Raw genomic sequence first — 21,547 nt, forward strand, 5'->3', positions numbered from 1 at the left:
TTTACACTGCTGGAGCTATATCACAGAGAACAATAAATAAAAAAAACCCCAAAGTGACAGCCTTGGATGAAAAGATGAGATCCAAAATAAATCATAAAACAGGCCAGAAAAGACTCACAGCTCAAACATTTTTATGTTGAAAAATAAACTTTAAAAACACTCAAAGTAATCTGAGAGAAACATAAAAGTAAAATATAAGTTTTCCTCTCCTGCTGCTTCGTTTTGCAGTAGTAGTTTTTATTTCAGTTCGTCCGGCTGCTAAAGGTTCCCCAATCAAACGTCACACTGTTCTTGGTGCCATGATTGGCAAATAAATCATAACTTTGTAACCAGTTGAAAGACAAAACACAAAAGAAAACTTAGAATCCCAACAGGAGAAAATATTCTTCATTATTTTAAGAAGCCTGACACACCATTGGCCCAAACCTTCCAGTATAAAAGTTCCAAGAAAAACACAAAAGTACAGATCTTAGTAGTCACAGAAGAGTAGTCAGTCTATAAGGATTATATTTATAAATAAAAATAAAAACTATACAGTGAACAAACTGATATGTTAAAAATCAGTAAAATGTCTTGAGAAGCAGTTTTTCACCCTGATGGGATAAAACTCAAACGTTCTCTTTTTGTTCTACTGTCTTTGCTTCTTAAAGTAAAAATTGTGTCTGAATTCAGAAACCTTAAATTTGACACATCACTTAAGAGTGTGGAAAGCCTCTGGTGCAAAAATTAATAAACACTATTTCACAGGAAAGAATAAATAGTGACACTCAGAAAATGCTTTGAGTATTAAGGCAGTACTAAGGAAAAAATAAAATTGTGATAAAGTCAAAATGAGAATAAAGTCATTAAGAGAATAATGTCAAAATGAGAATAAAGTCGTAATATTCTCATAATACTATCATTTTATTGTGTTATTTCAACTTTATTCATGTAATTTCATGACTTTCTTTTTCTTTTTAAAAAGTTATTTACGCTCCCCTTGAACGTCTAAATAGGTCCGACCTTATTTAACGTTTTAAAGAGTCATTGCCTTCATGCTTTTGTTTTTGATAAGCCGGCCTTGTGGAACCCAGCAGCCACTAGAGGGCAGCTCTGAGTTAGCTAACCGGAGAATAGCAAACATGGCGACCGTTGATGATGAAGAATCTCGGAAAATGAGATAAAAAAAAGAGGCACTACGGCAGATGGAGGCGGTCCTTCGGCTAGAGACATAACAATTAGCTTTAATTACGTGTATGTGTGCGGCCATTAAACTGCTCGGAGTTTCTGTCGTCGTCGTCTTCGTTGTTCCCTTCACCGATTCCAGGTGAGCTAAACTGCGCTACCGGTGTTTTTGCGCCGTTTAGATGGACTAAGATACACATAAAATGAACGCAGAAAAGCAGCTGTGTATTTAAGGATAAAAAGTATATCAATATGGGTCATACGGCTCTTTCTTCAGGGCGGCATGGCCGACATTGTGCCAAGAGATAAAACATAATAATAATAAAAACTTAGCCATTAGCAAACAGATGCTAATTGTTTTAGCTGAAAAGATCATGTAAATTTGGTGAATTGAGATCAATATGAAATATCACAGATTAGGATGAAGAAAGTGACGCAGCTAAAAGTTGAGGTTCATAAACGTTACACCAAAAAAACTCCACATTGTTCTTATCCCAACCTTTTTTATTTTAAATATTATAAAATGTTCTGACTTGTCAAAAACACAGCGTCTTTGAACGCACCACAGAGATCGGCATGATTGTTACTGAACTGATGGTGCGGCAGAAGAACAGCTAATAAAATCATGCATTGGTCTTTTCCCATGCAGAAACCATCATTTATATCCAAAATAAAAGATACGTGCAGAATAAAATAATCAGGAAATCACATTTCCATCAAATACAAACATTTGTTAAAGTACAAAATAATATTTAAGTATTTTCTAATCAATAAGCACACAATTTGGATTAAAGCATTTGGGATGTTCTGGCTTTTTTTTTTTTCAACCAAACATATTGAATCTGTTTATTTTTCCACATTTAATTAATAAAATTAATGCGTTAAAGTCCAAGCCCTTAATTAAACCAGACAGTGTGAGTTTCTGCACAAAAGTTATAAAAAACAAAATAAAACCAGTAAATGAGCCGTTTTCTTACAAAAAGTAGCTAAAATCAATTTTACTTATTAAAATTATCATTAACATCATTACTGCACATAAATTATCTGCTCCCCCCCCCAAATCTGATTCTTTTTGTCTGCCTTCAATCATTTTTATTTATATGTACCATTTATTTAACAGAGGTGCAGATTGTGTATTTTTTATTCAAATGATTATGTTTGGGAGTTTAAATGTCCCAGAAGTTAAAAATAAATATATATACATGTAACAAATGTGCAAAACAAAAGTTTGTAAGATCAAAAGTGCAATTTCTTTTTTCAATTAGAGCTAAATTATTACTGAAATACTAAAATCTCCAAATGCAAGTATTGATGCTTTTTTTGTTCCTTCATTTTTTTTAAATTTTATCCAGCAACTTTTACCAAAAGCAGATCTCGGTTTGCTCAAATCTATTAAATTTGGCAAAGAGACTGATCCAAATCCTGCTGTTGATCCAAACAGACGAGAAAAAACTTGTTTCTTTGAATAAAGCAAGCTTTCAGCATTCTTTTTGTTTTGGTTCTGTGATGATTTACACTGCAAAAATAACATTTTACCAAGTATTATTGGGCTATTTTTTTAGTGGAAATATTTTAGTTCACTTGAAATCAGACAAAAATTTCTTACGAGTAATTTTCCAGCATATATAGTAAATTTTTAAACAACTAATTCCTTAATATTGATGAAAAAATGCCTCTTCCACTTATTTCACTAAATAGTGAAATAATCTACCAGTAAACTAGAACCTTTTCCATCAATATTAAGGAATTATTGACTTAACACAGGCTGCTAAATCTTTCTGAAAACTTACTTGTAATTTAGTTTTGTTTTAATTAAATTATATTAAGATATTTGGACTAGAAACTAGACCACAAACACTTGGTAAGATTTTGTTTTTGCAATGTACAAAAACTTTTCCCTCAAAAATGACAACCTAATGCGTTTTATTAAAATGTCTAGTTTATTGTGGAACAATTCTTTTCTTAGTTTTTAATTAAACAAATTTCTCATTTTTTCTATTTTTGTGTTATGAAATAAGAACATTACACATCAGATTCTAACAAAACCTAAAACAATCAGATTCAATCATATTTAAAATAAAAACTTTTTATGTCCTTCAGTGGGTTTTAAACTTAGCATTTGCTCCTTTAAATAAATAATAACCAATAAATTCACATCTCATCAGTGAGAGCAGGACTTCAAAGGATAAAGTGTGAAGTGGAAGAAAAGGCATTGAGAGCGAAACCAAACCCCTGATCAGGCGAGAGCAAAGACAGGAAGTGGATCCGTTAGTGGATTTTCCTTTTCCTGGATCGGTAGCGTCTCTGTCTCTGCTTGTACAGATGTCTGAAGTTAATGAAGAGTCCTGCAGACAAGGACAACTTCTGTTACAATGCAGGCACTGGAAATCCTGGAAAATGCTTGAATTTTGTTTAGGTGTTTTCAAGGTTTGGAAAGTGCTTGATATTCAAATGGTGCAGTTTTGTAATAAAGTAAACTCTAATTTTTAAATAAAACCCAAAATTTTATTTGGAAAAGTTAATTACAGTTGAAACCATATGGTCAAAGATAGTAGAGAGACATTTTTCAGACTATCTAAAGACTTTTTTTGTTTGTTTTAAGTCAGTTTGAATCACCAAAATTATTTCTGTTTGCTAAATGCCAGAAAACTTAATGAGAATATTTTGTAGCTTTCAAAAAAATTTCAAAAATTTTTTACCACTGAAATGATTAATTGGATGTGCCAAATATTTGTATCTGATTAACTGATTAATCGTCAAAATAATTGATTAATCGATAAGTAGAATGATAATTATTATTTGCAGAGTTGGGTCGTAACTAGTTACATTTACTTGAGTAACGTCTTTGAAGAAATGTGCTTTTAAGAGTTTTTACTACGCTGTATTTTTTACCTGAGTATAATTTCTAGATTTTCTATCACTGGATGAAAAACAAACATTTATCAGACACACACTTGCAGTTTCTGTTAAAGATTTAAAGTTTTTATTGTAAGAAACTGATTTGGAAAAATTTATTTATATGAATAATTGTCATTTTGGTCCTTAAAATACCAAAAGGTCCACTGATCTTTACATTTTGGTGCGTCTGATTATGTAATTTTTAAATATTAAAATAACTGATAATTTGATTAATTACTCAGGACTTGTGTAGTTGTTTTACCAAATACCTTTTACTCTCAGTAGAGTAAAAATATGTTGAAGTCGTGTTATTCTTCAGTATTTCACAGGTAAACATGCATTTCTCACCCAGAAACATGAGGACCAGGTAGAGCTGCAGCGTGTAGGAGAAACTTAACGAGTGTCCGAGCGCGGAGGGCAGCGGGACGCTGAACAGACGCGTCTCGTCAAAGATGGGCAGGGACTGGATCACAGCCACCGCTGCAAACAACAACAAACTCTAAACGACCAAAACCCACCGCTGACGGCGGCTTCTACAGGTCAGAGGTCACAAACCTTCAGCTACTACCCCCAGCGGGTACAGAGGGATCCACAGGCTGTACCTGAGCCACGTCAGCAGCTTCCAGTCCGTGCCGATGCAGGCCAGCATGTAGAACGGATATCTGACACGGAAAGAGCTGCTGCTGAGACACACGACCAGCTGAGCAACCAGAACCCGGATCGGTCCGAACTCACCTGAAGATCTCGATGGAGCTCCACAGGTAGAAGACAAAGAACACCACGGCCTTGTTCTGCATCTCGTCCAGGCAGCCGAAGACGACGAACAAAATGACGTTCCTCCCCGCCACCTAAAGAAGACCAAATATAAAAATAAAAATGAATGCAGGGAAACTGGAGATCAGGAAACACTTTAAGGAGCTTCAACTAAAGCAGAGGCTCCAGAGAATCGTTTCAGCAGCAATCACAACCTTTAACCTTCTGGTAGGTTGATCTAGAGGTGCACAGGTATCTCCAGATACTAGAGACACCTTTTCTCTTTCTACTAACAGTAAATGTGAAAATGCTTTAAAAAGTGAATGTTTTGCAAACATTTAGCTGTCGATAGGAACCTGATCTGCCGGATGTTTTGACTCTTGATTATTTCCTGGATTAGCTTAGTTACTAACTGTATAGTTAAAGATACCTTAAAATATTTTTTAACAGAATTTGAACCAGGTAGAACATATTTACCCACAATGTTTTTAAAATAAGAAATGCAAAATGTTTATATTTTTGTAGAGTTTTGGGTTAATTACTGCTCTGAATGTGATGTTCTGTCAACACAATCCCTGTTTTGAGTCTATAAACTCCAGTTAATGATTAATCAGTTAGTTAATTATTTCACTAAATGATTAATCGTTTCAGCCCTACTGGGGATTGTTTAGTTAAATCCAGTTGGGGATTTTTCTGGGGGATAGGCAGTGCACTTCCTGCAGGAAAAGCAGAAAAAACTGAAGCCTTTAGTTCAGTACCTGGATCATCGCAGGGAAGAATCCGGTTTTAACCAGACCCAGTAAGGGGTTGACGACCTCCAGCACGGCCATCATCTGGCAGAAATACATCATGTCCGCCGTGGTGTGGAAGGTGTCGTAGAACGAGTCTGCGGAGGCCGAGAACAAACGTGTCTAAGCAGCACGTTGCACCACAACCAACAGTGATCATTTGCAAAACAAATCCCTGCAGCGTTGTTGTGTTCCTGCTTCTATTCAAATGAGTTCGTTTTGTGAAAAGCTCCTCCAAGCCGGCCAGCAGGGCGTTGCGTCCGGCTGCGTCCGCCGGACTCCTGCTCTGTTTCATTGCGGCGTGAACCTGATTGTTTGGGTCTCCTTTCAGTTTTTGTGATCCGACACTCGACCAAAATGTCGGTCCAGCATCTAATTATGCGGCCCATAAATTTTTTAAGCGGATAAAGAGTGCAAACGTTCTGCAAGTGATTTCTGTTTCCTTTTTCTGTCGATTTTTATAGACAGTAAAAAATGTTTTTAAATAACAGTTTGACACAAAAGAGTATTAAGACAACTGGAGGGGAAAAAAAGAATTCAGAATTCTTTTCTCGGAATTCCGGATTGTTTTCTCAGAATTCCGGATTGTTTTCTCAGAATTCCGGATTATTTTATCTGAATTCTGGATTCTTTTCTCGGAATTCCAGAATTCCGAATTCTTTTCTCGGAATTCCAAATTATTTTCTTGTAATGCTTTTCTCTGAATTCTTGGAATTCTTTTCTCGGAATTCCGAATTCTTTTCTTGGAATTCTTTTCTCGGAATTTCAGAATTCCGAATTCTTTTCTCGGAATTCCAAGTTCTTTTCTTGGAATTCTTTTCTCGGAATTCCTGAATTCCAAATTCTTTTTCTCGGAATTCCTGAATTCCGAATTCTTTTTCTCGGAATTCCAGAATTCCGAATTCTTTTCTCGGAATTCCTGAATTATTTTTTTCAAAATTCTGAATTCTTTTCTCGGAATTCCTGAATTCTTTTCTCGGAATTCCAAATTCTTTTCTTGGAATTCTTTTCTCAGAATTCCTGAATTCCGAATTCTTTTCTCGGAATTCCGAATTCTTTTCTCAGAATTCCAAATTCTTTCTCATATTTCAAACTTCTGTTTTCTCAAAATTCCAACTTTTTCTGAGAATTCCATCTTTTTCCCAGGTGTTCAGTTTTTTTCTGACTTTAATGTCAGAATTTGACTTTTCTCAGTTTTTTGGGGGGGTTTGTTTTGTTTTTTTTTTTTTCCCCGCCCCAGAATTCAGACTTGGAATATTTATAGTGGATCAGAAAATTAAGTTGATAAAAAACCAGACTCTCGATTGGGAATCACATCAAATGCCAAATGCTCAAATGCTGAGAGAAAAAAAAAAGTTTTTTTCTTTTAATCCAAAACATCTGATTTCAACCGAATACTAAACACTTAAAGTAGATTTTTGGCTGCAGCTAAACCAGATTTTTGCCCAGTGAAAGATGATACATGCATTTAGTGTGATTCTTTTTCTTAATTAACAAACCTTGACCGAGGATGAAGAGTCGAACGGTCATGTTGACGAAGATCCAGGAGAATCCCAGGAACTGCACCAGGTTGTACATGAACAAGTATCCCTTCTTCAGGCCGATGTAGGCTGAGGAAACACACGGAGAAAAGTTTCCGTCACCCATAAATAAAAAATAAATGTCCATGTTGACAGAAAAGGTCTACAGTAGCAACACTGATGGTAGAAATTAAAACGACTCACGATCTTTACGAACTCTCGACTCCACGCTGATCTTGTTGATTTTCTCCTCCTAAGACAGAAAGTTATTGAGCTCCATATTTACAATGTTCACACTTCTCATTGGCCAAAAAATCATGGCTTGCTGTAGATTAGAACTAACTTTCAAGAGTTACAGCACTATAAATAAAATCTCATGGCTGAACTGTTAAGGACTCGCTCTCCATATTTCCACCTTTATCAGAGACTTTATTGGGAGATCAGGCTGAGAGAGACGTGGGCTGATCTGCAAACACGTCAGTTACAGACACGCTCACGGACCTCAACGTGTTTTCCAGCATGTCTTTGTTTTTGTCTTGCTATATGTGCCGTATCCTATCCAGTGGTGTCTTTTCATCCTACTTACCAGTTATTATTTAGATTATTACCTGTTGGACTCTGGAGTGCTCAATTTTAACCCAGAAAAGGAATTAGATTAGTCGCTCTTTAGCTTATTTTTATAAACCGTAGAGGACTCATTATTATACTTCTTAGATTAATTTTTAGATTACTATGCAGAGACTCCTATAATTGTCACCCAGAAAAGGAATTAAAACAAACTTAGAATCCAGAAAATAGAAAAAAATTCTTCCAGAACAGGAACATTTAGTTTTTATCATTACTTAGAAACTATGAAGTACTCATTACTTTTACAAATTCAGAACATGCTTAGAAAGTCCATAAAATACTTACTTATACTAATCTAGCAACCCAGAACAGGAGTATCTAGTTTACATACGTTAGATCAACATTATTAGTTGATCTCTCCTTTGGTTTGTTATTTTGTTTGTATTTCCTTTTGTTGCTGAAAATGTGCTATATAAATAAAATTACCATAGAATTCACTATTAAAGTTCTAAAAATTATTTTTGGTCCATTTTAAACGAATGAATGAAAAAGAGGATAACTGCATAAAGGCGTCTGCCAAATGCATAAACCTGGACGGACGGATAACTGGACGGACGGACGAATGGATTCAGCACCAAGTTCTCTGTCATGATTTAAATTTTTCCTCTTTTCTCCCTCAGAGTTGTTCGTCTGGTTCTTGCCTTGGCCTGGAGCTCCATCTCGGCATCCGACTCATCCAACCAGCGGTCGAAGTCCGGAGCCAGAAACAGCGGCTTCTTCTCCCGCAGCGTCAGCCGCTCCCACCAGCGCTCGACCCGCTTCCGGATCTTAATGTCCACCTGGCGCTGCGTCGACTTTTGGTGGATCTACAGCAAACCGAAAGGACCAAAAGTTTCAGCTCTCTGGGAAACAAATGCAGGGCAGCTTAAATAGAATAAAACATCTCTATGTAGAATAAAACATATGAAGCAGTAAATAATGATTTTTATAAAGTCATATATAGAAAGGGTTCATACACTTTAAACCGAAAAACTAACTAAACTTAACTAAATTTACAAATAAAAACCATACAAATGAAGTAAAAAGAGTTTCAATTTACCATGATGACATAATTTATTACTATTATTAACAATGAATTGTGACAGTATTCTAGATCCCCCAGGAGGGGCGAGGTAAAATAAAATAGAACAAAATGTTATGTTTTGAAACGTTTCTCACCAACACCCTGCAAACCTGACCGGAACGAGACAGTTACAGAAAAATCTCCACAAAGTTTTCTTCCTAATTTTTCTGGAATTGAACAAGTGGAAATAATTTTTATGATTCTAAAACAAGAGAAATTTGGTCTGATTTAATTCCAGACAAGGAGGTAAAAAAAAGAGTGCACATGTCCTTTTATTATCCTTAAAAAGAACATTTCTTGAAAATATAAATTGACATAATTTTGGTATCTATTCTGATATAAATAAAAAGTCAAAACCAAAATAAATGAGCAACAAAGTATCAGCACCTCTGGTTTTACTGGTTCCAGGAACTCCAGGCTGAACTCATACTGGTTGTCTCCTTTAGCTCCATGACCCTGAGCTGTGGAGCAGAAACTAAATTTTAACCATTTCTAAAATATTTATCTCCAAAGCAGAAGATTTATGAACGAAGGACACAAACCTCTGAACTGGAGCGTGTTGTGCCCCTGCAAACTGATGTCAACATCCTGGAAAACACAGAAAACCGAAGATTAAAACCAGGAAAATGGACCAAATATCAGGGAGGAGTTTAAATTTAAGCTTTTATTTTCTAAACTGTCTCAGTATTTCACAGAACAAAGTGACTTTCTACAACGAAGACAAAAATCACTTTTCAGACTTGACTAATTGGTGATGAAGAGTAGATTTTATTGGAAAAACAGAAATATTTACTTTATACTTGAATGATTATTTTTCTGTTGAACATTATGTCTTCTTTACAGGCTTACAGAAACTGTCATGCGGTTGTACTTTACTGGGGTTTTTAGGTAAATGACTGATGTGTGCTTCCTGACAGCAGGTTTTCTGGAAGCCTGTTTAAACTTTAATTAAGCCATTCTTTAACAAGACTGAACAAGATCTGGAGCCACCATGAAAGGTCCTGAATTTTTTATAAACCTACAATCCAACAGATGATACAGGATCAGAAGGTTTTAACCTGCAGCTGGGTATGAAGAGCACAAGATTCAAACAAACAGCCAATTAAAAAATATCAACAAGGAACTAAAGTGTTTATTTTAAAACCACATCTTCTGGACCTTAGCTAAGCTAAACTGCAGATAAATATCAAGGAAACACTTTGATGCTTTAGTTAGAGTAAGTTTGTACTCCCTTATGTGTTTGTTGGATTCACAAGTACTGTCTTTTTAAAAACGCCAATGTCATGTATAGTGTCTTTATTACATTTAACTGATGAAAGTCAGGTTAGTACGACAAAACGCTGCCTGCGCTCCAGAACCTGTTTTATTTTTGGAACCTACCAGGTACTTTTCAGCTTATTACTGCCCAATAAGAAACCTCCAAGCTCTGGCTAAGTAAACCCAAAGCGCTGGGTAAGAAAACTCCGAGTTCTTGGTAATTAAGTTCCAAGTTCAGGGTAAGTAAATTTTGATTAAAAAAAACAAACAAACAAACAAACAAAAAAAAACCACTTCTAGTTTTACACCTGGAACTTTCATTCCATGATGAAAACTAGAGAATGATTGTGGGCAGGTAGGTAATAAGAGACCTACCTGCCAAATACCATTGGTCGAATTCAATGTGTTCAGAAACATCCCAAATTTGCATGAATCACATTTAATTGCTTGTTTTAGTTTAGTCGCCACAACTGAATGTTAAGAGTTTAACTTTCTCTCGCATTATCTTGTTAAAAACACGTTTACTTCTCTCTGGTTTGGTCTCAGGTTAGTCGGCACTCGTTTTGCTACTCCAGCGTGCTGACGTCATGCGCATGGACTCTTTCAATCTAGCTAAACTGACACTAGCTAACAAAAGAACTATAAGACAACAGAAAACAACATTACACAGAAAACTGTAAATAATCCTAATTATTTTAATTATTAATGGACATGTTTTAGCAGGTACTTTAACAGCCAGTTGAGCCACAGCGAGTGGCTGTTGGGTCGGACTGCCTCACCGAAGCATCGCTCAGTTCCACCCGGAGAAAAATCTCTCCGTGCCGCTGCGCCCAGAAAACCTGCGGAGTCAGGATCTGCATGTCCACGCTGCAATAACTGGTGATTTACACGCCACGAAGAAGCAAAAAATTCATTCAGACTGATCTCTGGAAGTCCTCATCGAAGACTCAGAGCGATAGATGGGGGGAATCGACTTCCGGAAACAAACCCTACACAAGTTTCAAAGTAAGATAATACTTGGGCAACTTCAAAATAAAGGCGTCTTCTTCCTCATTGGCTTTTAAACAGCTGCCCACATTCAACGTGTTGGACTGCTACCACCTGCTGGAATTGCAAGGTTTCTGCAGCGTTCCACCCAGTTTATTTTTATTTTCATTTATTTATTTGTAACTTATTTTAAGATTTTTTCAGTCATTTTTACAGAATTAGACATACAAGACGGAGATGTTACATTCGAATTAAAATATTTTTGATTATCAACCACTGCAGCAATCATTTTCAGTTTAGTTTATTTCTTTTCCTCCTAACTCAGACTTTAGGAATCGCTGGTTTACATTATATTGGAGGTGTGACATATTGTTCCACAAAAAATAAATAAATAATTAAAAAAAAACATTATTTGGCATTTTGTCTCTTCATATACAGACATTTCATGCTCAATTTCAGGACTCAAATTACTGAAATAAAATATTTAAAGTATGAACATAGAGACACAAAAAAATGACCATTACTTCCATAAAATGGACGCATGATTGGAAATATTTTTCCATATGTCCTTTTATCTTTTCCAAATTTTCTAATTGATACGTTTGTTCCAATATAGTGTTTAAGAAATAACTACATTTTTTTATAAATTTGATCTTCTTCTAATAAATTTGTGTGATTTTCTGTAACTTTTGTGCTTTTGTGAATATACAGCATGTTTATCAGTTTTCTTTTTGGTTGTTTTTTTCTTCTTAATTTTAATATTTTATACATATTAATGGTTGATTATTATCAAGTAAAAGTCTTAAATGTAATACAGCGCTGTTGTGTAATTTGATTATTAATTTCTGAGATGATCTGAGTAGGTCTATATAATTCTGTATTTTTTCTCACCAGTAATAACAAATACTCTTACTTTATTTACAATTATTTAAACTGAAGGGAAATTCAAGCATTATTCTCCGCAGCTAGTTACAAACACCTGGGTTTCTTGAATACGTCACAAGTTTAAACTTTAACATTCTGGTAAAGTTTAAGGATAATCTCAGCTGTCCATGATGATTTTAAAGCGGAAACCTCACCTTTTTTCGGATGTGGATTGTCATAACTGTTTGCCCGGTGCTGTTCGGTACCGCCTCTCGGTTACAAAGTGCAGCCCTCCCGGAAGATTAGAAAACCAGTTTTATGTGAAAGTTCGCAGGGTGAAAGGACATTTTCTACCGAGAACCAGACGCTGCTAAAGCTTTGACTTTCTTCCAGTTTGAGACATTTGTAGGACGATCTGCTGGAGTTGCAGCTGAGGTGTTTAAATACAGTTTCCTTAAGGATGAAACGGGGAGGTGAAACCACCACGAAACCGTCCGGAACTCCGGGTTCCTCCACGACCAACACCGCAGAGCAATCAAAGAAAATGAGGGTCATTTACGTCGTGTACATAATTGTTTCTTTGGATATAACCTGGATGTTTTTACAGTTCTCTGTTACCCCAGTAAGTAATTTCTCTACTGTACCTGAATGGGAAACTCACATTTCCGTGATTTCATTGAAACGCGCACGACTCGGAGCTGGTAAATCTTACATAAAAAGCCTTAAAGTTTTATTTAATTGCCACAAGAGTAAGATAGCGTAACTTTACAAGTTAATCTTATTTAATTTGATAGAAATGCTTGCAAAAGTATTATATTATATATTTCCTGTCACTGGAAAAAGTACAAAAAGTACATTTTATGTCCCTTTGTACAGTATTGAGTAGTTCGCTTGAGTCAAATCTTTAAAATTATTTAAACTATGTAATAGTTTAAATTATATTATTTTCGTCTCCAGATTAGACCGATTTTATTATAATCACTTAAATTGGTCTCATTCATCATTTGTGCAGATTAATTTGGACTTTGGCTGGTTTTTCACTGCCTTTCTGGTATTTGTAACAGATTACACAAATAGTGACATATTTCTGTTAATTTTAACAAACTTTTAACCTATTTTAACTGAAACTTGAAATTCAATCTCTCTGAAATCTTCCAGTTGAGTGTTAAGTGTGCTCTACGGAGAGTTTATTAGTCTTAAAGACTAATAAATAATTAATATGGTGCCAAAAAACAATATTGTTGTTTAATGCAATAATTACTGGGAAAATTTATCCTCTAGCAAAATTTGTTATTGTGACAGATCTTGTTGTCATTCATGTAGAAAGACAATTTTCTTCTCTTTGGTTTGGAATTGGGAAATTAAAAAAGAAAAGAAAAAAACACAAGGCCAATACTTAAATAAATAAATGAAAAGACAAAGTTCTTCTTTGCAAAAAAAAAAAGAAAATAAATTGCTTCTTCTTTCGCAAAGAACTTAACGTGCTTGTTCCCTTTTGCTTGAGATTTAATAGAAGTCAAATATGTCTTCTTATCTGTAAAATACTTTTGTAAGCCAACCCTCCATGTTTCAGTGTTGACAATAATCCCTCACATTGTGTTGTTCTATCACAAAACATCCCTGTGAAAACATTAAAGTTCATGGCGACAAAAGGAAAAGGTGTTGTACTAACAGAATATCTTTATTATTTTCTATGTTTTATGTTTTCACTCTCATTATATCTCCACAGTATTTAGCAAAGAAACTTGGATTTGACACGTTGTGGTTTGGGTATTTGCAAACTACAGTCGGGTTGATTCAGCTAATTGGAGGCCCTATGTTTGGGAGGTAGGTATATAGTATTAACATCACAAAAATTGCTGCCTATTTTTCTATATTTTTTAATTTATTTGTTATTTTTTCTGCAGATTCGGGGATCTCTTCGGGGCCCGTGCGGCTTTGTCTCTGGCTTGTGCAGCAACCACAGTTTCCTTTCTGCTTCTGGCTGTCGCTAACCATCCCGTCCTGCTGTTCGTCCACAAACTACCTACAGTATTTATGCATGTCTTGCCTGGTTAGCATCACAAATTAGCTACAAAAAACTGGTTTAAAACAGATCAATTAATTGTTTTAGACTTGTAATTGTCATATTCTGTCTGCAGCATGCCAGATGGTTGTTACAGACCTCTCAGAGCCAGAGAAACGAGCCGAAGCTTTGTCCAAACTGGGTCTGTGTTTTGGTATCGGGATGATCGCTGGATCCACATTGGGAGGAAACATAAGCACGCGCTACGGGTGAGCATAGCTGCGTTTCCGTTACAAGTGTGGCCAAATCCTTGTCGGTATTCCCCAAATGAAAAAAAAAAAAAAAAAAGAGGATAATTTTGCAATTTCAGTGTTTCCATTAAATCAGACCTGAAATTAAAATCACACGTGAACAAATTTGTTCACATGATGTCATCAAAAACATGCAGCGCCATCATCCCCTACTACTTACTTCCTGTCGTCTTCTTCTTTGTCTTTTCCAGTAGTAGTAACATCCGGTTGTTGATCATGTGGCTTATGTGATGTGAAAAAAAATAGTTTCCAATGCAGTTTTACGAAATGCATCAATTTCAATATGGAGGAAAAAGCACAGCACAAAACCTCTATCAAAAAACGTGAATTTTTCTAAATTGCTGTGTTTTCTTTAAACTAAATTATTTTTGTGCGTTTTCTTCAGGGAGACGTTTGCAGCCTGTGTTGGTGCTGCAGGAAGTGCCTTCAGTTTGCTGCTGGTTTTAAACTTCATACCAAAGTCTACTAAATCTGAGGCCTCTAGAAGCACCACTAAATGTAAGAAAGAATACTTTCTGTTCATAGCTGATTCTGTAAAATTGTGTTGCATTCAAGTTCATGAAAACAATTGCCAAAAACAATATGTTCTTAACGAAGCCTATCGCAATAAGCAATTAATCAGTAAATCGCACGATAAATTAAAACAAGTTTGACCATTTCAATTCTGAGAATTAATAATTCTCGGAATTATTAATTCTGAGGATTAATAATTTTTGACAGTCATATTTCATTTTATTAATTTTTTTTTTGAAAATGTTATTTTTTATTTCCGTTTTATTTATTATTTTTGTTTGTGTTTTCTTTATGTCTCACAGTTCCAGTGTTTAGTATTTTTTGCGAGATTAAAAAACTCATGTGACATCACACTTGTAACTCACAGCCGTCATGGCAGGCAGTTGCTATGACAACAAACCTAGCGACTGCTTGTTGCTATGTTTCTAAGCGAGAATTTAGAACCAGCTCTCGCCTCGTTCCTGACTTATAACCAGTATTGTACATTACAACAAAAAGTTGTTCACAATCTTTGAGTACTTTACCCACCTCTGTGTAAAACTAAGATAAATATCAGTGATCTTTACTGTAATACTTACTGCCGAACTAGCAAAATTACCTTGGCTAATGTAGCTTTTATCTGCTAGCTTAGACGGGTTTGTAGCCTATATGTATGTTAGTAGATGCACTTACTCTGCCAGTCATCAGAACCTTGTTATTCACAGTTCGTACGTCCTTTACAAATCCTACAAATCCGTTTAAACATTGATGGATTGGGTCGTTCAGACTGCGGTGAAAAAACGGTTTATACGTTTATATCCGCCTCATACGGTCACAAAATCCGGTGGTCACAGATTATAGTGTAACACCTGTACAGATAGATTTTTTGTTTGTTCATTTGTCTTTAATGTAGTGCTTTATTTCGAACACAACACTACATAAAAGGTGTTTAACACAATCAGGAATATCAGAATACACTGATAAAACAATATAAAAAATAACCACCGGAAATGGCGGATCTTGCCCACGTGACGTCACGTTACCGTAACCTTGATTACTGAGGCAACGAGAGAATTTAAAAGCTATGAACGTCGGTGTCGTGTAGCAAAAGAAATATAAAATGGAGGTTTTACAAACTCTGAAAGTCAAATTTCAAGGAAAGCATATAAAAAAGGGAATTAACCTTTCGCCTTATCAGCACCATGTTTTGTCACACATCCTTCCGGAGGTGGATCGGGAACTCGCTTATCTGCAGAGCAGAAACATAGCTCTGGAAAAGGAAAAGAAGACTCTGCTGAAAAAGGTTGAGCTTCTGATTATTGACACAAACACGCATAAAACTGACCAGGAAAAAGCCGCCAAAGCTCTCCAAAACCGAGAGCTCCTCCGGGGCCAGCTGGCGCAGTGCAAAATACAGATAGAGGAGATGGGCAGGAAGATATACTTACAAGAAAACGACTTGAAAAAGGAGCGCAGGAAAAATGAGGTCCTCAAGCAAGAGCTGGAGTCGTTGAAGAAAGAGTTGCTGTTTGTAAAACAACAAGCGGCCAACCAGAAAGCCGAGCACCAAACCGCGAAGGACCAACTGGAGCAACTCATCAAAGACAGAGACGTCCTTTGCAGCAAGTTGGTCAATCTCCAAAATGACTGTTCAGATCTGCGTGGGAAGATCAATTCCCAGCAATCAAGCCTGACCCGGACTAAGAACGAAAACCTGGAGGAGAAGCGCCAGACCCAATTTCTGAGGCTGGAGAAGCAAAAGCTGGAGAAAGAGAGGAACTTCCTTGTTAATGAAGTGGAGGAGATGAAAGAAGAAGTCCAGAGGATTGAGGAACAGTGGACGGAGAGGAAGAAGCTGGAGAAAAGTTTGAGTCAACGCTCTTTGGAAAAGCTGGCAGCAGGAAGAACTTCAATAATCCAACAGAAATCAAAATGGAAACTCAAACAAATGCCTCCAGAGTATATGCAGTTGGAGCTGATAAAACAGGCTAAAGAGCTGAAAAGGAGTCAAAGGTTGGGAGAAGAGCTGAAGAAAAACCTCAAACAGCTGTCCCAGAAGCACCAGCAGAGCCAAGCGGCGCTCAAACTGCACAAAGAAAAGCTGCGGGCCGCCATATTGCAGCGGAACGCTTTACAAACTGAGATGGAGCACATGAAGTGCGAAATAATGACCATCCAGAAGGACAAGCTCAGGGATAAATTCAAGAACTGGGCGCTGAAAAGGAGCAAGATGATGAAAATGTCATGTGAAGGCAGATCCAGCTCTGCAATGCAAGATATGACCTGCAGGTGGCGGCCTCCATGGAACCCAATTTAATGATCACTGGAAAGAAAATATAACAATAAACAAGTTGCCATCAAATAAACACTCGTTTTTTTATGTTTAAAAAATTATGAGTCAAATATGCAACACTGAAAACCAAAACGACTACAAAAAGGGAACAGTACATTTCTGCCAAAAAAAGGGACATTTTGAGATTAATCTTAGACATTTCCTACAAAAAACCCCAACAAAATCCAAGCACATTTGCTAAAAACTAAAATCTGAACATTTCAGATTAATCTCAGAATTTCTGGGAATTTGAAGAATCTAAAATTTGTCAGAAAAACATTTAAAATTTTCTCAGAATTTCTAGAAAATTTCTGAGTTTGAAAAGTTGGAAATGCTGTGCTGTTGAACTGAGAGTTTCATTCCATGTTTTCTTTCTAGAAAATTTGAGTTTTTCCTATGAAAGTTTAGATTTTTAAAACTCAAAAGTTCAACGTCTTCCCGAAAATTTCTGAGGTTAAAAATATCTGGAACTTTTCTAGCAAATTTTCAACTTTTCAAATGCAGAAATGACCTTTTTGGAAGAAAATTGTAGATATTAAACTAAAAGTTTGAGTTTTTTGTTGCAAATTTTCCAATTTTAATCTCAGAAATTTCATTGTTCTTTCTAGATCTGAGGGGGGTTTTTAAGAAAAAGAAGCTGAAAATTAAGTTTAAAAGTTTTATTCATAATCTCAGACCATAAATTGTACAAAGAATTAATTATTTCCATCTTCTAGTGTATTTCTAATATATAAAAAAGGCTTAAGTGATTAAATGAAGAAAAAAAATCAGCAGAATTTGCCATTTTTTAACTTGATTGTCAGAATAATCAATTAAAATAATCATTAGCTGCATCCCTATTATAACAAAATTTTTATTGTAAATCTGTTTTATTCTAATCTCTTTTGATTTTGAACAGGGCATTTTTATTTTATTTATTTGATAACAAGAAAACTATTTATTAAGAAAACATTGACAAATTTTTCTTGGACTTTCCTACAGCTGAGAACCAAAACAAGAAGGTGTTCAGTTTGGGAGAGATCACAAGACTGATGAAGTTTCCAGGTGTAACGAGGATTTTTCTGATCAAAATCATCGCAGGTTTGCCATCAGGTAAGAATAATCTGCAATACAATTAATGCACCTTTTACCACATATAATAAAATATAAATATTTCCAACTAAATTTAGCATAAAAATACCAAAAGATTGAAGTAAATTCCTTATTTCCCACACAACCTATACGTGTAATGCTAAAAGATATATTTAAAATATGTCAATGGTTTTTATTTCTCCCCAGGAAAATCCTTAAATTAAATTTTGTGTTCCTTAGGCATATTTCAGGTGATGTTCTCCATCATTGCAATGGATTTCTTCAAGCTCGAAGCTCAGCAGAATGGCTACCTGATGGCGTACTTCGGCATCGTTCAAATGGTGAGATTTAAATACTCAGACTTGGCAGTAACTAGTTACATTTACTTGAGTAACTTTTTGGGTTAAATGTACCTTTTAGGAGTATTTTTACTGCGTTGAACTTTCTACTTTTGAGTAAATTTATTATGAAGTGTCGCTATTCTTACTCGAGTAAAATTTCTGGATTCTCTACCCACTAGCTGCGTTTCCATTATAAATGTGCACAAAACTTTGTCAGTTTTCCACTAATTTCGACCATAACCATAATTTTGCAATTGCAGTGTTTCCATTAAATAAGAAACACAATTAAAATCATGTGAATACGTTTGTTCACGCAATAAGCCATTAAAAAACATGCTGCTCCTTCAGTTCTCAACCACTTCCTGTCTTCTTCTTCGTTTCCACCAGTAGTAGCATCCAGTTGTTGATCATGTGACTCATGTGATGTGAAAAAAGTGTTCCCATTGCATTTTTGGAAATACTCCAACTTAACCAAAAAATCCCACATTATAACAGTACAAAAACTTAAAGAAAAAATAATACCGTAATTTCCGGACTATAGAGCGCACCTGATTATAAGCCGCACCCCCCTACATTTTTAAAGGAAACACATTTTGTACATACATAAGCCGCACCGGTGTATAAGCCGCAGTGACGTGCGGTGAGGTTCATAGCTGGTGAGGCACTGACGTCATCAGAATCAGATTTGCAAATAGATGCATAAATTGACAGCAGTTTACAGGTTATGTTTCACTTCTGCATCCTTACACATACAAACTGTAGCTCACAAAACACACATTTCCTTAAAAAACAAAACAAAAAATCACTATCTCTATTATAATCTATCGCTGCACTTGACTTGCTTCCCGAATCGTTTAGCCTAGCTCGCTGTCACTTACTCTGCAGTTGAGGAGTGAACAAGGCATGACGTCTGGGATCTTGAGCGCTGCCATGAGGCAAGAGAACTGCCTGCCTCACCTCGAACCTGTTCTCTGCCGTTTATAATCGCTCATTACACGAAACACACAGTTGGTGACAAAAAGCACTGTACATTATATACATAAGTTAAATTTTTGAAATAAGTTCACATATTACATTTGTTTAAACCATTTTATTGACGTGCATAGCAACATGCTCTCTCTTAGCAGCCAGCGCAGAGCCAGGGGTAATCCAAGGTGAGGCAGTGCCTCACCGTGAATGGGAAAATAAGAAAATTCAGCGATTTTGAACAAATAAAAATCGAAATTGGTGAAGCTACATGAAAAATAAACATTTTTTAGTACAAACCACCGGATGAATATAACAATTTAAATTACTTTTGATTATATATTTTCTTTCTTTCCATGATGGCTGGTGAGGCACTGCCTCACCTGCCTCCCCTGACCGCACGTCACTGATAAGCCGCATGTGTCTACATTGAAACATGAGATATTTACAAAGAAAGACGGTACACAGAAAGTGTTTTTAAAGTTTTAATAATATGCTGAAGCTTTTCTTTCTGAACAGCAGCAATATAGCAAAACAACACTAACAGGGCTGGTTTAAATAACATACGGTTAAAAGTCACGGGGAGCCGTCATCCTCTTCCTCCTGTGCACTGAAACCATGGAAGTCTTCAGTTTACGTGCAGCAACTCTGTTTCCTTCTTTATCGGCCAGCTCGATTGCTTTTAACTTGAAAGCTGCATCATATGCATTTCTTCTTGCATTCTCCATGATGAGGGTCTGTTCAAGCTAATTTTATTCATGCACAAAGCACGATGTTACATTAGTCTTCCTCTACAGATATATTCCAGATGTCTCACGCTTACCTTTTCCGCTTACCTTTTCTAACGGCCCCTACTGGCCGTTAGAAAAAATTCATAAATAAGCCACATCGTTGTATAAGCCGCAGGGTTATGAGACAAAAGTCGCGGCTTATAGTCTGGAAATTACGGTAATTCAAAATTGTCATGCTTCCATTAAGCAATTTTATTTTCATAAATTAGATTTGTGCAATTTCATGGTCAATGAAAACGCAGCTAAGGTTGTAGTAATTAATACGAATAAAGAAGATCTGGCTTGGACATTAGTCCTTTAATCCTGGAAATTTTCTTCAGGTGATAGAAGACCAACTTTAAAACCATCTTTATGTGTCTACATGCAGTATAAATTCCCACTGACAGATCTGGAGCTTAATTGTTGAAATCGGCGTGTTTTTCCAGGTTGTTCAGGGAGGAGTGATCGGTAGACTCACGTCCAGATTTCCTGAGAAATCTCTTCTTCTTCTGTCCATTGGAGTTAGTGCAGGTGTGGGTCTGGCTCAGGTAAACATAAACTCACACAGGCTGGCAGGATAATGCCAGACGATGCTTCAGGATGCATTGAAATGTTTTTTTTTTATGCATTTGTGTTTCTTCTTTCCTTCCAGGCCTACATGCAGACAGTTTTCCAGCTCTGCCTCACCGTCACTCCGTGGATCTTTTCTCTCTGCCTTTTTAACGTCACCACCGACAGCATGCTCACCAAAAGCGTCCCGTCCTCTGACACAGGTGACTTCATCCAGATTCTCCTGTTGTGGTATCCATGGAAACGCCAGACTCTTTGCTAGACGCTGATAAAAAAACATTTGAGTTGAGCAGGACAGATGTCAGTGACCTGGAACCTTCATCAAAAATACATTATACGGAGCTCTGGTAGTGCCAAGAAAAAAATTTGAACATATTTTGGTGGTTTTATTATTTTTTAAATTTATTTATTTTTAGGAAAATGTGCCTAAATTTGTTGTAATTTTTATTTCATTTACATTGTATTTAAAAAAAAATACACTTGAATTCGAGGCAAATATAGCAATTCCTTGTCTTATTATAATTAGAGAAAAAAAAACATAAAAAAAAATATTTATTAGAAATTGATAGCAAAACAAATCTAGGTATTTAAAAAAAATTAAATATATGTTTTTGTATTGTTTTTATTATAATTTATATATCACATTTTAAAAACATATGACAATTCTTTCATTATATTAAAAAATAAATCTCAGTATTTAAAAATATAAATAATGGTATTGTTTTATTATGATTGGAATATAAATAAATATTTGTTAAAAAGTAAAAA

The 21,547-nt window shown here is 35.8% G+C and overlaps 2 protein-coding genes and 3 long non-coding RNA genes across 10 annotated transcripts in view; 2 read left to right on the forward strand and 3 right to left on the reverse strand.

The window, feature by feature from the left end:
- LOC122845414 lies at positions 1-9,298 on the forward strand. 2 transcript variants are annotated; one of them, XR_006373041.1, is made up of 3 exons: positions 1-1,306; positions 4,382-5,043; positions 8,371-9,298. It is a non-coding gene; the product is annotated as an uncharacterized LOC122845414 (long non-coding RNA). The 2 variants fall into 2 exon arrangements; XR_006373042.1 differs by having other exon boundaries at positions 4,415-5,043.
- LOC122845396 (very-long-chain (3R)-3-hydroxyacyl-CoA dehydratase-like) lies at positions 3,205-17,092 on the reverse strand. Of its 5 annotated transcripts, XM_044141685.1 has the most exons (12): positions 16,178-17,092; positions 15,913-15,999; positions 9,356-9,401; positions 9,201-9,274; positions 8,392-8,556; positions 7,328-7,376; positions 7,103-7,213; positions 5,574-5,701; positions 4,798-4,910; positions 4,618-4,724; positions 4,411-4,542; positions 3,205-3,509 (listed from the first exon to the last, which is right to left on the reverse strand). In XM_044141685.1, the coding sequence occupies exons 2-12, from the start codon at positions 15,931-15,933 to the stop codon at positions 3,433-3,435; spliced, it is 1,023 nt and encodes a 340-aa protein (XP_043997620.1). In that variant the 5' UTR covers positions 15,934-15,999; positions 16,178-17,092; the 3' UTR covers positions 3,205-3,432. The 5 variants fall into 5 exon arrangements, with proteins under 5 accessions (XP_043997620.1, XP_043997612.1, XP_043997628.1 ...); XM_044141677.1 differs by having other exon boundaries at positions 15,913-17,092; XM_044141693.1 differs by having other exon boundaries at positions 15,423-17,092.
- The window catches only part of slc22a18 (solute carrier family 22 member 18), a 10,881-nt gene continuing 1,542 nt past the window's right edge, over positions 12,209-21,547 (forward strand). Inside the window, exons 1-9 of the mRNA XM_044141648.1 lie at positions 12,209-12,543; positions 13,651-13,748; positions 13,829-13,974; positions 14,063-14,195; positions 14,623-14,735; positions 18,043-18,153; positions 18,373-18,473; positions 20,656-20,757; positions 20,862-20,982. Coding sequence (XP_043997583.1) covers positions 12,382-12,543; positions 13,651-13,748; positions 13,829-13,974; positions 14,063-14,195; positions 14,623-14,735; positions 18,043-18,153; positions 18,373-18,473; positions 20,656-20,757; positions 20,862-20,982 — 1,087 coding nt within the window. The 5' untranslated portion in view covers positions 12,209-12,381. The remainder of the gene's footprint in view (positions 12,544-13,650; positions 13,749-13,828; positions 13,975-14,062; positions 14,196-14,622; positions 14,736-18,042; positions 18,154-18,372; positions 18,474-20,655; positions 20,758-20,861; positions 20,983-21,547) is intronic.
- On the reverse strand, positions 13,858-14,435 carry LOC122845424. Its single transcript, XR_006373044.1, has 3 exons — positions 14,398-14,435; positions 14,086-14,235; positions 13,858-13,947 (listed from the first exon to the last, which is right to left on the reverse strand). It is a non-coding gene; the product is annotated as an uncharacterized LOC122845424 (long non-coding RNA).
- The window catches only part of LOC122845421, a 15,673-nt gene continuing 15,035 nt past the window's right edge, over positions 20,910-21,547 (reverse strand). The window contains exon 3 of the long non-coding RNA XR_006373043.1: positions 20,910-21,044. This is a non-coding gene — a long non-coding RNA (uncharacterized LOC122845421). The remainder of the gene's footprint in view (positions 21,045-21,547) is intronic.

Source organism: Gambusia affinis, linkage group LG02 (genome assembly GCF_019740435.1).
Source record: "Gambusia affinis linkage group LG02, SWU_Gaff_1.0, whole genome shotgun sequence".
In the NCBI taxonomy this organism is placed as follows: domain Eukaryota; kingdom Metazoa; phylum Chordata; class Actinopteri; order Cyprinodontiformes; family Poeciliidae; genus Gambusia; species Gambusia affinis.